The 16,592-nt window shown below is 38.8% G+C and overlaps 4 protein-coding genes across 5 annotated transcripts; 3 read left to right on the top strand and 1 right to left on the bottom strand.

The window, feature by feature from the left end:
• Window positions 1-1,370: 1,370 nt before the first annotated feature.
• Window positions 1,371-7,540, top strand: LOC17884765 (zinc finger CCCH domain-containing protein 44). The gene is made up of 11 exons (XM_006290443.2): window positions 1,371-1,966; window positions 2,299-2,378; window positions 2,526-2,713; window positions 3,315-4,188; window positions 4,297-4,424; window positions 4,559-4,618; window positions 4,700-4,750; window positions 4,865-4,935; window positions 5,195-5,346; window positions 5,453-5,625; window positions 5,712-7,540. Exons 1-11 carry the CDS (start codon window positions 1,584-1,586, stop codon window positions 7,422-7,424), a joined length of 3,873 nt encoding a protein of 1,290 aa, XP_006290505.1. The 5' UTR covers window positions 1,371-1,583; the 3' UTR covers window positions 7,425-7,540.
• A 1,059-nt stretch (window positions 7,541-8,599) lies between these two features.
• Window positions 8,600-10,763, bottom strand: LOC17885392 (crooked neck-like protein 1). Its single transcript, XM_006290639.2, has one exon. The coding sequence runs from the start codon at window positions 10,721-10,723 to the stop codon at window positions 8,732-8,734; it is 1,992 nt and encodes a 663-aa protein (XP_006290701.1). The 5' UTR covers window positions 10,724-10,763; the 3' UTR covers window positions 8,600-8,731.
• A 934-nt stretch (window positions 10,764-11,697) lies between these two features.
• LOC17886327 lies at window positions 11,698-13,778 on the top strand. Of its 2 annotated transcripts, none has more exons than XM_023782535.1 (5): window positions 11,698-12,026; window positions 12,424-12,563; window positions 12,889-12,958; window positions 13,050-13,125; window positions 13,361-13,778. In XM_023782535.1, the coding sequence occupies exons 1-5, from the start codon at window positions 11,846-11,848 to the stop codon at window positions 13,479-13,481; spliced, it is 588 nt and encodes a 195-aa protein (XP_023638303.1). In that variant the 5' UTR covers window positions 11,698-11,845; the 3' UTR covers window positions 13,482-13,778. The 2 variants fall into 2 exon arrangements, with proteins under 2 accessions (XP_023638303.1, XP_006291860.1); XM_006291798.2 differs by having other exon boundaries at window positions 12,394-12,563.
• Window positions 13,779-14,120: 342 nt separating this feature from the next.
• On the top strand, window positions 14,121-16,364 carry LOC17885891 (protein FMP32, mitochondrial). The gene is made up of 7 exons (XM_006290315.2): window positions 14,121-14,673; window positions 15,079-15,210; window positions 15,322-15,381; window positions 15,554-15,630; window positions 15,715-15,771; window positions 15,869-15,935; window positions 16,029-16,364. The coding sequence occupies exons 1-7, from the start codon at window positions 14,422-14,424 to the stop codon at window positions 16,146-16,148; spliced, it is 765 nt and encodes a 254-aa protein (XP_006290377.1). The 5' UTR covers window positions 14,121-14,421; the 3' UTR covers window positions 16,149-16,364.
• Window positions 16,365-16,592: the final 228 nt, after the last annotated feature.

Genomic DNA, 16,592 nt, shown 5'->3' with positions numbered 1-16,592 from the left:
AAGTCTAACATGCACGTGAACAATGCCCATTGCCCAACAAAGGTACGAAGCCTATCTACAACTACAATACTATGTGATGATGTGTGGCGAATGAAGTTATTCAAGAATAGATGACCAAATCATGAAATATCATATGAGATTACACTCCTTTGGGTTAGGTTCTATGTTTTCCATAAATACATGTCTTGGGGTACTTGTTCTTCCAACAATTTGTTGGATATTTAAGTGTTAATTAAAAGTGGTTATTTATTAACCAACACAACTCTTAAATGTATGATTATTTGATTAACCAATACAATTCTTGAGTAAATGGTTGCTATTAAACGAACTGTTGCAAACGTTTGTCACACATATTGACCATTATAAAAAAAACTTTTGCTTTTTACATGAAAAATCGTAGAGAAAAAAATGAGAAAGAGGAGAGAAACCAAAGACCAAAGGTTAAGAAAACTTTGGTGTAATCACAAAAACAAAACAGAAAACTTTAGGATCTCGTGTAACCCTAGGCTAAATATGGGTCAAAATATTCTTTAAAGAAAGTGCTTCCGAGTAAGATTCAATCATTATTCAAGTTCACCTTACGTTACAATCCCGGAGATACACCGCATATACAACACTCTCGTGGTATAAATAATTCGTGTGATAAATGATAGAAAACGTATTTTGAACATTTTGAGACAACTTTATTATTACTATCGACTCGATGACTGAATTAGTCAGTTGTTAGAATGTAAAATAATATTCAATACTCAAATCATAGAAAGTTAATTCCAAAATAACAAAGCAAATTTATATAGGTCGATATTTTTGCTTGAAATGTTAACGAATTACATTATTTCTGTAGTCCGTAATAAATTTTTCTTAATAACATACAAAAATATGCACAATCACTTCGTTGTTACTGTATATGATAACATTTTATTTTACTGTAACATACAATGATTTTATGTAAAAACATGATTTTTTGTAAATTCTTAATTTTAACATAATATCATTTTTTTTCTTCTGAAATACATACAATAAAATGCCCCATATATTTTGCCAAATTGGACACTACAAATAGCTGTCTACCAATGTCAAGAAAAAATAAAAACAATAGCTGTCCACCTAATTAGCTGTAAATTTAAATTTCTTATCTTATTTACTCAAATCTTATTTGGATAAGTATCTGAAGGTTTAAGCTAGGAAATCTACATTAGATAATCGAAATTTAATTGAAAACGTTGAATAGATTTTAGTATTTATGGAATCCGAAGTGATTTTGGTAATGCTTGGAAAATAAAAAATTCTAAAAGCAGAAAGAAGTGGCAACATTTTAGCTATAAAAATGGTCATAACAAAGTAAGAAGAAGAAGTGGAAAAGAGAAAAATAAAATAAAAAGCAAAAACAAAAGTCCATTTCATATTTTTTTTTTCTCCCCACTAGTCTTCGTTTTCTAAACACATCACCCAAACTTCTCCATCATCAATTCATCATCATCATCATCATCGCCAAAATCCCCAAAGAACCTCAGATTAGGGTTTCTATTTCGCTTGTTGATCTGCAACTACTGCTCTTTAATTTTTCGAATTCTTGACTTCTCATGGAGAATCAGCAGAAGCAACTCCAGCAGGGCGTGCCGGAGTTGGCTTCTTTGACTGCTCGCGAAGAGAGTTCGGTTAGGGGGATCGATCTTATGAGAGTTGATCAATGTGATGAGATCGGTGTTAACCAAGTTCCTGCTCTCTCTGTACCTGCCTCCACGGTGGCTGGGACGGTTCCTGTGCCTGTGTCCATTGGGCAAGAGGTTAAAGTTGTTGATGAGGCTGCCCCTGTGAAACGAAAACGGGGTCGTCCTCCGAGGGCACTCGCTAACACTCCGTTGCATACTCGGCCACTTCCGCCGCCGCCTCGGAAGGAAGACAAGGAAGAGGATGTTTGCTTTATTTGCTTCGACGGTGGAGACCTCGTTCTCTGTGATCGCCGGTAAGTGATTGTCAGTTTACAGTGATAATTTTGCTAGATAGTATGCTCCATAGGAAGATTAGAGCCTCGGCGTATGTTTTAGTAGGATAACACTAAGGAGAGCTCAAGTTAGTTAGTTTTATTGGACACTCTGTGGTATATTAATCAATAACTTTGTTCTTTATCTCATCATCGAGATTCTATTTTTCCGATTATGTGTTGGTTAATGCCATAGGTTTAGAGCTACTCAATTGCTAAACAAGCAAGAGGGTACTGTTAGCTATTTACGGAGGTTTTGGAAACGGGATTTAAGTTATTGATAAGTTTTTGATCGGTTTGTTTTGTGCATTCAGGAATTGCCCCAAGGCATACCATCCAGCTTGTATTAAGAGAGATGAGGCATTCTTTCGAACGACAGCTAAATGGAATTGTGGTATGTCGTATAGTCCGTGATGTTACTATGTTGTCTTTGCTGTCAGCAATCTAGAGACTGATTGTTCTGACATATCGTTATTTTCAATTACCTTACATAATGACGTGAACATTTTTCGGAATCTGATGTTCCGTTCATTCATTTCAGGTTGGCACATATGTGGTACATGCCAAAAGGCTTCCAGTTACATGTGTTATACATGCACTTTTTCTGTTTGTAAGCGGTGCATTAAAGATGCCGACTATGTGATTGTGAGAGGTAACATGGGTCTTTGTGGCACATGTATTAAGCCTATAATGCTGATTGAGAATATTGCTCAAGGAGATAAGGAAGCGGTAAGACAATCCTCCACAAATCTATAGTTTCCATTCAATACTTTATAGCTGCAAAATTTGCTCAGGTCCCAATTGAATTTTTGCCAATGTGCCACAATTACCTTAAGAAGAAATGAGGAATATGGTTTGTTGATTTTAGTCTTGTTTGGGCTTTACATTTCTTTGATTGTTCTTTATCAAGAAACTAAGGGTTTCGATTTATATTAACCCGATTAAAATCCATCGTAGTGTTGCCATGCACAAGACACTTCTACGTATCGACACAATAGGTAATGTGATAACAATCAATCACAGGCTAAAACTCATGGAAATTTGGAGATTTGGGGCTGATTGATTTCTAATATCACAAGATATCTAACGGAATGATAGGAGTTTTCCATAGTTGTTAGTCATGGGAATCCTATTTAATTAGTCAAGGGCAGTAGGGTATGTTGGGTTCTCTAAATAATGGGGTGTAACTGAAAGACAAAAGTCACTCTTGTTTTGGGAGGGAATCTTGTATTTCCTTAATACGCTAAGAAAGTTGAGTGTTATTCTTTTATATAATCCTCTTTAAGCTATCATAATGTATGCAGCTTATATTGTTTTCCTTCCTTTTTAGGTTAAGGTGGATTTTGATGACAAGCTCAGTTGGGAGTATCTATTCAAGGTATATTGGCTTTGCCTGAAGGAAGATCTGTCTCTTACTGTCGACGAGCTTACTAGAGCAAATAATCCTTGGAAGGAGGTTTCTAACTCTGCTCCTCAAGTGGAGTCACGAAATGATCTTACCAATAACAGGGGTTTAGATGTAGCAGTGAATGGAACAAAAAGAAGAAGGACCAGTGATTCCCCCACCTTACCCAGCAAGTTGGATGGAAAAAAGCCAAACAATATCCTAAAGAAGGCTCCTGGAGATACGTGCTGGGCAACAAAAGAACTCCTCGAGTTTGTGTCGTTCATGAAAAATGGCGATACATCTGTTCTTTCACAGTTCGATGTACAGGGTCTCCTGCTTGACTATATTAAGAAAAAGGATCTTAGAGATCCTCTTCAGAAGTCCCAAGTCATTTGTGACCTGATGCTTGTCAAGTTGTTTGGAAAACAGCGAGTGGGTCATTTTGAAATGCTTAAGCTTCTCGAGTCCCATTTCCTTATTCAAGAGAAACCGAAAGATGTGAAAACCACAAATGGTGACACTACTCATGCTGTACCTAGCCAGATAGAGGAGGATAATGTTCATGATTCAACGGTCAGGGATAGAAGACGAAAGATGCGTAGGAAAACTGATGGCAGAGTACAAAATGAAAATCTTGATGCACTTGCAGCCATTGATGTTCACAATATCAACCTGATTTATTTGAGACGTAAATATTTGGAGTCTCTACTTGATGATATCAACAAAGTTCACGAAAAGGTGGTAGGCACAATTTTGAGAATTAAGGTATCTGGCAGTGATCAGAAGCTGGATATTCACAGGCTCGTTCAAGTTGTAGGTACGTGATTAATAGTCATATTAGTGCTTTCTTAAGGAAAATATGACTATATAGTGACCCAAATGTTTTAATAGTATGATCGCATCTGATTTTGTGGTTATCCAACAGGTACAAGCAAGGCAACAGCATCCTACCAACTTGGCGCAAAGACTACAGATGTTTTGCTAGAAATACTGAACTTAGACAAGAGAGAAGTCATCTCGATGGATCAATTATCAGACCAGAATGTCACAGAGGTGATATAGCCCTCTCTAAAATATTTATTTCTCCACCTTTCTCTGCTTGTGAATAAAGAGTAAACCCATTATAAGGTAGCCCTAGTAATTACGTTTCTATTTATCTTTAATGTATGTATAACCGTGGTTTTCAGGATGAGTGCAAACGCCTGCGCCAGAGCATAAAAAATGGCCTCAATAAACGTTTGACTGTGGTAGGAATGCGCACATGATATCTTCTCGTCCTACAATTGTATATTTTACCTAAGTTGGAAACACGTTTTTTTGGGTATCAGGGTGACATTTTGAAGACTGCAGCAACACTGCAAGACATGAGAATCGATGAGGTAAATTCATAAAAAAAGAGCAAATATCTTTCATATTAAATATCGAAGATCTTCATTATCGTAGTTCATTATTGTCCGGTACATGTGTTTCTTATGGATGTTTTGTTGATGTAGGCTCTGAAAGCTGAGATATTAAAGCTCAATCATCTGCGTGATAGGGCCAGTGAGAAGGGTCACAGAAAGGAATATCCTTTTTGAGATTACTATGCTATATTTGTGCATTTCGCTTACACTACTTCTCTTTGCAATTGTGCTTGATTAATAATTTTGATGAGTCGTTGATAAAATAATTCATTGAAAAGGTGACCATACTGCGCTAGACTTAAAAGAATAATTCAGTTTGGGTAGTGTACAACTTGAAAAATACCCTGTTCTTCACATTTTGACTTTGACGCTGATTGCATGGAAGCCTTGTTTTATCAACTATTCTTAACTATTGCCCACGCTTAGAGAATGTGTAGAAAAGCTGGAGCTTCTACAATCACCTGAGGAACGTCAGCGGCTTCTGGAGGAAGTCCCAGAAGTACATATAGATCAAAGCATGGATCCGAGTCATCCATCATCAGAAGATGCAGGGTTGGGTACAAGGAAACAAGGTCTGCCACCTTAACTAAGGATGTGAACAGCTACTTGTACATTTTCTTAATGAATATTCCTGATTGTTGGATGCTATTTACAATCGCCGACGTTTGGTATTTGCAGATAATCACATAAAGGCACAAAGTAAAGGTCTACACAAGAAAGGGGCAATCTTGAACAACGTGGGAAATAATACGCAGAAAAAATATGATGCACCAATTTTACGAAGCAGAAATGCCGTGCATGGTGATAAAGATGATTTTTCTAAGGTCCACAACAACTCATCAAATATCCAGGTTTGACATACCACCTACATTCATAACATAACCTCTCATGATTTTCTATTTTGATTCCACGGCATTTAAATTTCTGGGTACTGTAGGAAACTGGTAGAGATGACGAGGAGAATGAAATATGGCATTATCGAGATCCAACAGGAAAGACCCAGGGACCGTTTTCTATGGTGCAGCTCCGCAGATGGAAATCTAGTGGCCACTTCCCCCCTTATCTTAAGATATGGAAAGCGCATGAGAATCAAGACGAGTCTGTGCTTCTGACTAATGCTCTTGCCGGACGATTTGATAAAGCAATTACTTTGCCAAGTTCCTCTTCGCTTCCCCAAGAACTAAAACCTTCTCCGCATGATTCTGTCTTGGATGTGAACTGTGTTCAGAAGAACCATACCCTAGTTAACACCGGTGCCCTTTCAAACGATCTAAAAGAGAAAGAAGTTGTGGCTCTTGTAGCTTGCTCTGGAAATGTCGAGGGTGATAATTCTGTTTGTCCTCAGCCTCAAGTTAGTTGTCCTGTGTCAATTTCTGTGGTGCCAGGACACGTGGTTACTCCTGACGTAAGAGAAACTCCAGTACCCGATTTATCTAATGCTGTGCAGGCAGATGGTAACCATAGCACAACTATGAAAGTGGAAGATGGAACAAATAGTGGTTCTATTCCCATAAACGGTTCTGTTCAGGCACCAAACCTGAATCAAGAAAGCCATTTCCTTGATTTCCCAAGTCCTACACCTAAGTCGAGCCCTGAAGACTTGGAAGCTCAAGCGGCGGAGACTATTCAGTCTCTGTCTTCATGTGTCCTGGTCAAAGGACCGTCTGGTGTCACATGGAGCACCACCACCACACCTACCACCGATGCTACTACTACTATGTCAAGTCTTGTGGTAACTGGAGGAAAGCTTCCTCAAGTAACTCAGCAGAATGCTGTTGTTATAGCTGCACCGTCTGTAAAGTCAATAAATTTGGCAGCTGATCATGCCACAACTACTCAGACTTCAGAAAACACCCAAGTGGCTCAGTCATCTGGGTGGCCGGCCATTGTTGCTGACCCTGACGAGTGTGATGAATCAGTTTCAGATCTATTAGCAGAAGTTGAAGCAATGGAGCAGAACGGTTTGCCCTCTTCACCTACCTCAACATTTCACTGCGATGATGATGATGATTTGACAAAAGGGCCAGAAAAAGATTTCTTTAACCCTATGTCACGCATGGCCCTCACACCTGAAACATGCAGAATGGATGTCTCTCAGGCGAGTATTCTCCATAATGTCTCTGTTGGGAAAAGCTCAATGGGCACAGAAGCAAAAGAAAACACTCCCTTCAACCACTGCGGAACCGCTGGTCCAGAGCTTCTGCTTTTTGCACCGCCAACACCAGCTTCAACTCCAACTTCAATAAGTCACGACCTGACTTTAACGACAACAGCTCTCAGACTGGGATCAGAAACCACAGTTGAAGCTGGACCATTAGTAGAGAGGCTTCCCAAGTCTGGTTCGGAACCAAGCCCTAGGGTACTATCATCTCATGACTCAGCCCGAGGAAACACTGAGCGCAGTCCACGAGGGAGCCAGCACAAGAGATCCAGCGGACACAGCAGAGACCGGCAGTGGTTGAACCACGGTCACCACAATAGCTTCAACAACAGTCATAATAACCGGCAGTGGCCATACAGCAATAGCCATGGTTATGAGCATGGATCAGGTTCGTATGCAGCTCATCCGCCCAAAGGGCTGAAAATCTGTAAATTCTATGAGAGTGGACACTGCAACAGGGGTGCATCTTGTAGTTTTTGGCACCCCTGAAGTCTCAAATTTCTCGTATTTTGTATTTATTTGTTATTTAACATACCTCAGAACATCTTTTTTTGTAACCCAAAAGCTGCATGTTTAAGTAATTAAACAACTTAGGTTCTCACATCTTCTATCAATTTATTTAACAAAACAAATATATTACCTGTGGCTGGCTCGTTACTAGAAACCAACAGAAACAAAAATCAAATCAAATTTGAGTTTGCTTGGATGATAAAAATAATGATTGTAGTTTTATTAGTTTTAACAATTTATATTCTGCAGGTTGTATATCAAACAGATGAGCAAGCGAATGCACAGAGACATAAGAAAACGAAACAACTCAACACAAAGAAACTTCAATCGTAATCCTCAGACAGCAGCAACCTTCTGCTTCTTCCATGTATATAGTAGCTTCAAGAATCTTGAGATTCGTCGTTGGCGATTCTTCTGGCAACAAATTATTCTTCATACTTTGTTGAACAATCTTCTCTTGTGATTGCCTTTCTTTTCTTGAGCTTCGATTGAACAGCACTAACATCCTCGAGCATACCAAAAATCTTCTTTATGTTCAGCCAGTCCTCCAACAGTGTACCCAGTTCTTCCTTCAGCTCCGGTTTAGAATCCAGATATTTGAAACTTGTCTACATACACTTGAATCTCTTCTTCGGTTATCCAATCTAGTATCGTTGTGCAGCTGTTTTCTTTGTATCAGGAGATATAAGTAGTCTCTTGTTATCATCAAGAACTTCTTCATTACCGTCAAGCAATCATGCTTGGAAAATGCAGCCTTAGCACTTCCTGGTTCTGAGAGATGTATAACCTTAATGGTATGGATATTGATTGGTCTGATGTAAGAAATGTGATGGACAAGAAGGAGTATTTGCTGCTGCATTAAAGGATCTGAAATTAAGGGTGATGAACATTGTTCCTGTGGACGCACAAGAAATACTTACCTTCATATATGAACGTGGTTTATTTGGAATTATATCATTCAGCAATTATCCCATAACTTACCATGACTTGAATTGATCTTTTCTCCACCCTGAGGAGTGAGGAGGAGATTAGATAAACATCAGTGAGGTGAATATACTCTCCATTGCAGAGCTTAGACAAGAGAGAAATCATCTCAAGTTTAAAAATATAAAAATAAATTAGCTGGCTGGCTCGTTTACTCAGAAACCAACATAAACAAAAAGCAAATCAAATTTGTGTTTGCTTGGATGGATGATACGACTGCTACACTAATTCGAACAGATGAGTAAGGATGGATGTACATAGAATTAAAGGAAAAAAAAACAACTCAACACTACAAATAATCCTCAGACAGCAGCAACTTTCTGCTTCTTCCATTTATAAGCAGCTTCAAGAATCTTGAGATTTGTCGTCTCCGATTCTTCTGGGAACACATAATCCATGTATTCTTCATACTCTGTTGAACCGTCTTCTCTTGTGATTGCCTTTCTCTTCTTGAGCTTCTTCGGGAGCTTCGACTGAACAACACTGATATCCACAAGCATACCAAAACTCTTCTCCATGTCCAGCCAATCCTCCAACAGAGTAGCCCTTTCTTCCTTCAGCTCCGGTTTAGACTCTTTGTAGTATGTGTTGGCTTTATCGAGAATCACTCTCGAGTGTTCAAGAATAACATTGTCTTCAGCAGCAGAAGCTTCAAACTTTGCGAAACTAAGCCACACCTTGTAATGCTTTGTACGCTCCAAGAGTCGCTCATATAAAGTTCTTGTTCTCTCTAATTCCCCAATTGATATCTCAAAATCAATGTATGCCTTCCATAGCAACTCGGGCATGTCAAGAGCAGGCTGGGATATTGCAAGTTCAAAAATAGCTCTAGCTCGTTCTGTCTCAGCAAGAGACCTCTCCAACTCAGCAAACTCTCTCCAAGCATAGCAATTCTCAGGACACCATTCAAGATACTGATGGTACAGTTTTCGACATCTATCTATGTTTCCCAGGTGGAGTTCGATCTCAATGTATTTCCTGAATAACTTATGCTTTGGAGCTTTGCCAATGGCGTTCCCTAATATCTTCCGAGCACCAGTGAGATCCAGTTGCCTGATCTCAAACTGTGCAGCAAGCAACCATATTTTGGCAAAAGAGAATTTTGCGTGCGGGATAAGCTTGAGGCATTTTCTGTATACAGCTCTTGTACGCTCCACATCTTCAGCTTCAATCTCTTCATACATTGCATATTCAATCCACAGATAGATATATCTCTGCCAGTATCGTTTCTCCTGAGCAGGTGGAACATTAGCAATAGCCCTCTCATAGATTTCTCTGATCCTGTCCTTGTTCTTTAGAGTCTCCTCTAATCTAATGTAATCGAACCAGGAATCATAGTTCAAAGGGTTCGTCCTCACTTCATCTTCATACTGAAACCTTCTCTGGCTAACAATGGCAGCCTCAATACCTTCTTTATCCCCATATTGTTTCTCAAACGCCACAAACTTCTTATACAAATCCCCACCTCTTCCTTTAGGGATATGTTCAAGAGCAAACTTGTAGATAACCCTAGCCCGCTCCACTTCTTTGCACCGTTCTTCAAACTCAGCATAGGCCACAAAGATAAACTCAGCTTCTTCTTCTACGTCTTTCAGCATCTCCCTGGCTCGCTCGTACACACTCCTCGCGACCGCAACTTCACTGTTCTTCATCTCAAACTTTGCAAATCGAATAAAAGCAGAAGCTTTTGGATGGCAAAGCACAAATCTCTCGAAGATGGATCTAGCGTGCTCGACTTCGTTATATCTAAGTTCGAATTTAATGAAAGAGAGCCAAGCTTGTTGATCAGGTGACCATTCCATCCACCGTTGGAAGACCTGTCTAGCTCCGGCGATATTCCCAAGTCTCTCCTCCATGTCACTAAACTTGTACCAGAGCTGGTCCACGCGAGGGAGAAGCATCACGGCTCGATCCCACACGTTCCTGGCACTGTTTACGAATTTGTTCCTCATCTCAAACTCTCCGTATTTGAGCCAGAGCGTATGATTCTTGTTACCGTCTGCCAAAGCTCGTTCCCACACGCTACGAGCACGCGCGTAATCCTTTTGCGACTCTTCCCAGTCCGCATACCTCACAAAAATTTGATTTTTCGTTCGGGCTCCGCGGATCTGGTCCTCAAACTCCTTCCGACGTCGGAGTCTGTAGTCGGAAACCTCAGACGAATCGTTGATATTGTGCTTAGGCGGTGGTTGGGTCTGATCATCTTGCCTATCACGCGTTTCTCTGAAAATTTGTTCCGATGTGATTTGCACCGGTGCTGGTGTCTTGTTCTTCACTTGCATCGACGTCGCCATTTATTTGATTTCTCGTAATACTCTTTCTCGTCTTTCTCTATAGAAGTTGGAATAAAGAAAGATCGATCGATTGATTTGTGAATTCGTTTACAATAAACACCTAACCAATTTATAGGGAACAAAAGAAAAGAAGAAGAAGCAATTTTCCTTTTTCTTAATAAAAAGGAAAAGTTTTTAAACTCTGGACATGTGCTTGTCACGTGCTTCCCTAAACTAGGCAATTTACGCTTTTCTTTATTTTGTAGCAATTGGGAAAGGAAGTAGGCATGACCAAAAGCTAACCTTAACCGTATTTTTAACCGTAACCGGACCGTTTATCAACTGTAACCGTATAAAACGGTTAAAAATTGTAACCGTTAACCGTAAAAGTAAATTAGTTACGGTTAAAAAATAATAATAACCGTAACCGTTAATTAACCGTAATCATAATTAACCGTAATTAATCGTTGGTTAACCGTACGGTTAAACGCTCGGTTAACCGCATATTTAAATTTTTAAAATAAATTATATTATAACTGTATACAATACCCAGATTTAACTAATTCACTATAAATAATTGAAATCAGATATATTTTTTACTTGTAAAATAAATAATATTTCATAAAATTTTATCTCCAATATTAATATTATAATAATCATCAAATAACCGTAACCGTATTTAACCGTAACCGTAATTAACCGTAACCGTATATAACCGTAACCGTCTTAACCGTATATATAATGATTAAGGTTATGGTTAAAAAATTATAACCGTTAACCGGTGGTTAATTAACCATAACCGCATTAACCGTAATCGTGGTCATGCCTAAAAGGAAGGCAACATTTTTTCCTTTCTTTGGTTAAAGTAGTTTTTGGGTCTGCTGTTTATACAAGAAAAAAAAAGAAAGGAAAGAACTATTGGGTCTTTGTGGATCTCGGCCCATTAAGATATGCTAACAATTCAAAAAATGATTCCTCAGAAAAAGAAAAAAGAAATGGGAACAAGGAGATGGAGGGCACCGCCGTAATATAGATTATCCGGGAGCAAATCGGACCTGAAATAGAAGATGCGCGAAAGATAGAGAGAGGTAGAGGTCAAGAGAGATAACGAAGAAGAAATCATAGGTAGACAAGGACCAGACGATGAACGAAGGCTCGAGCGAAGAAGTGACGAGGTCGGTCATGGAAGAGAAACCAGAACAGCAGCAGAGAGGATCTCTCGAGAAAGGAAGATCGTGCAAAGGCTATCTCTATTACTCTTCCACTCTCAAATCCAAGGCTAAGAACCCTCGCTGCGTTGGAATCCCTCGCACTCTCCGTCAAGGTATTCATCTCAAGCTCGATTTTTTTAGCCTTGCTTGATCGCTGAGTTTCTTAATTTTTTCCCAATTTGGTTATCTTTTGATAAAATTGAGACCTGTCTATGCCTGCTTCTGCTATATCAGTGTTGTTGAATCTCTTCCTGTTACTGAATTTTAACCTATTTGCGAATTTGGTTACGGCTAGGCCAGGATATATTATATAATTTTAACCTAACCTGTATGCATTAGCTATACCTTGTTCATTGTTATCACGAATTCTTAAGAGAGATGTGTTTTTGATGTGTGTTACTACTACTCTCTTTTTTTTTGCATTTTTCTTTTTGCTCCCATGGTTTCTGCATTCAGTAATGACATTTCATAACTTTGTAGTTCCTGATTACGTTGTTGGACAATCTGAAGCTGAAGCTTCTAAAGAAGGGAGGACCCTAGCAGATTTTTACTATGGCTGTTTGGGGTATTCCGTCTACATGACTGATAAAGACTCAGCTGCCATTAAGCAACATACAAAGACCCAACTTCCCGTTTGTGTCGGCCTTGAGGTTTTTCATTCATATCCCTTTTCTCGAAAATGTATTACATTGCTTTTGGAACTTAGATATTATGCCCATGGACTTTCATCCCAATCTTATTATCGATTGACTTGGTTAGGCTGTCTGGTCAATCTATTTAGTTTCTTTCCTGCTTGTTTTTACTGGTCCATGAGTATATGTATGCACTATTTTGAAGACAATGGTCATCATCTGAAAAAGCTGAATACATAATAGAACTTGATAAACTTCATTTGCAAGGAATATGGTCTACTTGGTACAGTTTGCAATCTCTATTTTCTCCATAGTCCATAGAACTTTCTTATGTTCATTGCAGATACTAGCAGATAGAAGAGCAGCATCTGGCAATACTTCATCTGTTCCAGCCCGTGTTCAAAATAGAAACGGTACATTGAATCTACTCTTATTCACCACGTTACAACAATGAAAAACTGAGTCCTGCCTCTTATATGCTCATCATTATTTTCTATTCTGTAGATTCTCGGGATTTGCCTCAGCAACAGAACAATAAACCAGCGCCAGCCACAAACACAGAAAATGGCTTCTTAACCAGGTAAGCAAAGAGCCTTTTGCGTTGGCTGGAGATAGTCTATCTTTATAATTTGCTTGTTATTGTTTAATGGGTAATGGGATTGGTATTTGACTTGACTTGACTGCCGAATTGATTGCGCAATACAAACCTCAAAGTTAGATAACTCTTGGATCTGCAGTAGTTAGTCTAACTATGTGAGTCATAAAATGAGAATTGCTTATAACACACAATATTCATTTACGTGGGAATGTATCAGGTTCACAAGAAACGCAAGCCTGGTAGCATCAGGGGTGATGAAGAACATGAAGAGAGTTGGTAACTATGTGAAAGAGACTGTGGACGATTCCTTGGACCCATATCGAAAGCGACCAAAATGAAGATAGTTTTTACATTAGATGTGGAGACAAAAAGAAAAAGAAAAAAAAAATATGAAGCACAGGTGACAGACGACAGGATATGAATCTTATTTGACACTTTTTGGATTCTCTTGAATTATCAAAAATAAAAGCAACAAAAAGGAAATGGCTGTATTGATCTCTATATTTAAGCAGGCCATCTCCCAAAGTGATTAGCTATGAGTCTATGACTATGAGGACGTGTACACCTTCATCAGTTTTGGTTTACTGGATAATATTCATAATTTCATATGCCAAAAGGGGTTCACTTTTATTCCATATGAAATCTCGAACGACTCGATTATTAAGCTCTTGATACTAAACGTAAAAATTTGATCTCTTACAACATTACTCTTACTCCTAGCTTCTCCCTTCTCTCTACTCAAATGTTTGGTAATTAAACCTCTCATTACATTCTCTTTTTCCGACAACTTGTTCCCTTTAACAGAGGTTAATTATTAATTAAAGGGAAAAGAAAAACTGAAAACCATAGTCAAGTTTAGGAACTAAGAGATAATTAGCACATGGAGTAGAGTAATTAAAATGGAATATGCGAAGAAAGAAATAAACAAAAGAGCGGTTGAGTTGGGAAACGTGCCCATTTAGGGAAAGACAAAGGCTCACTCACGCTTTCTCCTATCGTCCGTCTGTTTCTTTTGATGGTGCTGAGACGTCTATGCGATTTCCATGGATGGTGACGCCACCAACACAACCTTCATAACGACAATTCTCACCAAACCCATCTTCAAAGTTTTATTATTTTCCCCTTTCTCTCTCTCTCTCTCTCTCTCATTGCATGCTTACCCGATTGGGAAACTCTTGTCATCCTTATTGATCTTCTTCCAAGAGCGATTTTCCCGATCCAAAATCTGGGTCGATAGAATTCTAAAGGTATCAATTTTCAGAAATTTCATACATTCGGATGGCTGCTTACGCGAATTATCTCCGGCTGGCACGACTTGGAACTAGTTCAGGTGTAAACCTGTCGACCCTCAGATCAATCGGTTCTCCAAATCCGACATTTGACAAGACTCTGTTTGATCACCACGAGATTCGTTCTTCTTCTTCTTCCTTAGTATCATATTCCGCACACAGACGATTCCACGCCAGATTCATATCTCAACTTATCAAAACCAATGGGAAACGTTTGTTTCTTGTCGACACACTCGCCTTGGTAAGAACTACTAACCCTTCCTCACTTGCCTAGTGATTTGATGGATCTTTTCCTGATGATTATTTTGTTTCTGTGTCATCATCATTGCTTTGAATTGTCTTATCTCTTGCTTCATTTGTACCTTGTAGGCAACGGTTGTGATGAAAGGATTCATTTTTCAACTTGTGTACCTTCTTCCATTTTTGAAATGAGACAATAGAATATAAAAGTATGACATGATATGTAAAGGATCCAAGTATGTGGACATTAAGAGTGTTTATGTCATTAAATTAAAGCAAGATGTCCAAAGAGAAATGTATGTCAATGGTTCTATTCTAGACAAGACCCATATAGTTCCCTAGGATGTAAATGCCTGGTTGTTATTTGTAGGTATGGTCGTAAGAGAATTTGGTATATGATTTTCAGGTTAGGAGCTTAGAAGCTCAAGGCCTGCCTTCAAAGCAAGCCGAGGCAATAACCGGTGCTATAACTGAAGTTCTTAACGATAGCTTAGGAGTTGTTTCCCAGTTGGTTGTCTCTAAGGGAGAGATGCAGAAAGTAAGTTTCTATTGTGAAAAGGCTCTGTTGATTTATCAATTCCAAAGATTAAAGAACCGGTTATAGCAGCTTAAGTTCGGTCTTAACTTTTGATCTTCTTGCGTCTGGTAGGCTGAAATGACGCAGGAATCAAACTTATCCAAGTTCAAAAGTGAGATTAACAGTTCACTCGTAAGTTGTGTTTTCACTTCTCAGTGAAAATTTTTGTATTTTGCTCTCAATCTGTGAATTACGCGTCAAATGGTTAGAAACCTGATTGAGTTGATAGTGGTGCTCGTGTCTATCTCTTCTAGTGATACCTTGATTCCTAAAGATTGTTGAAAAAGTACTGTTTTGTGTATAGGACCACCATTTCTCTTTGTTGCAACACGAGAATGAGAAACTCCGCAATGACATAGAGCGAATCCGCTCTGATATAAGGTCAGCTCTCCAATAAACCTCTAAGGTTTGACTTGCCATATTATAGACTGGATCAGTGCGCTGACTATAACAATAACATTGCAGACACGAGATTGACAAAGTCACAGCAGGACAGCGGTTGGACCTAAATCTTGAAAAGGGGTCAGAGAAATCGCTACCTCCTTTCTCTGTTTATAGAACAGTAGTTCTTAGGTTTATGTCTTCTAAAATTGTGAGATATGTTTAAATGATGGCGCAGGAGGATAAGAGATGAGTTACAAAATCAAAACGCTGAAACCTCTAACCTTACAAACAAGCTTGACCGTGTCAGTATCTCATCTCTAGCTTCAGTGTGATTTACCTTTTCGTTTTGATAGCAAAAGTGTTAATGTTTTTGTTTCCTGTATTCAATCTCTCAGGAGATTCACACTTTGAGAGCTCAGCTGGAAGCAGCCAAGTACGAAGTAATCAAGTACTGTATTGGTACCCTCGTCTCCATCTCAGCCGTTGGTCTTGCAGTCCTCCGGATCGTCATGTAACTTCTCATACGACGGTGCCGGCTTTAAGACCAACTCATCATCTTTGTTGTTTTTTAATTACGGGATGATAGAAATGTTGGTCTGTGCTCCATATCTTGTTCATTATTCGTATGTTTAATGTAATCTTTTCTTTCTTTCTTTTATGTGAAGGAAATAAAGACTTAACCAGTCTAGTATAATTTGAACCCTTCATGTGTATATAACGATGTTCTTTCACTGAGGAAAGGTTAACAAAATACATACATGGGACAGAGGCAACAAACTTAATGTACGGATAGGTCTCCCTCGTGATATAAACAAGTCGATAGCTCTTAAAAAAGAAAAAACATACTTGACGTTGACGAGAGCTGTAGAGCCAAAGGCTGCGACGTTGAAAGTAGCCTTTGAGGAAGGGCGTGTACTAGTACTGCTATATACTACTGCCTTTTATAAAGTCAATAGATT

Source organism: Capsella rubella, unplaced genomic scaffold, assembly GCF_000375325.1.
Source record: "Capsella rubella cultivar Monte Gargano unplaced genomic scaffold, Caprub1_0 scaffold_5, whole genome shotgun sequence".
Classification (NCBI taxonomy): Eukaryota; Viridiplantae; Streptophyta; class Magnoliopsida; order Brassicales; family Brassicaceae; genus Capsella; species Capsella rubella.
Note: the sequence above shows the minus strand (reverse complement) of the source record. Positions and strands in the feature narration are given on the sequence as shown.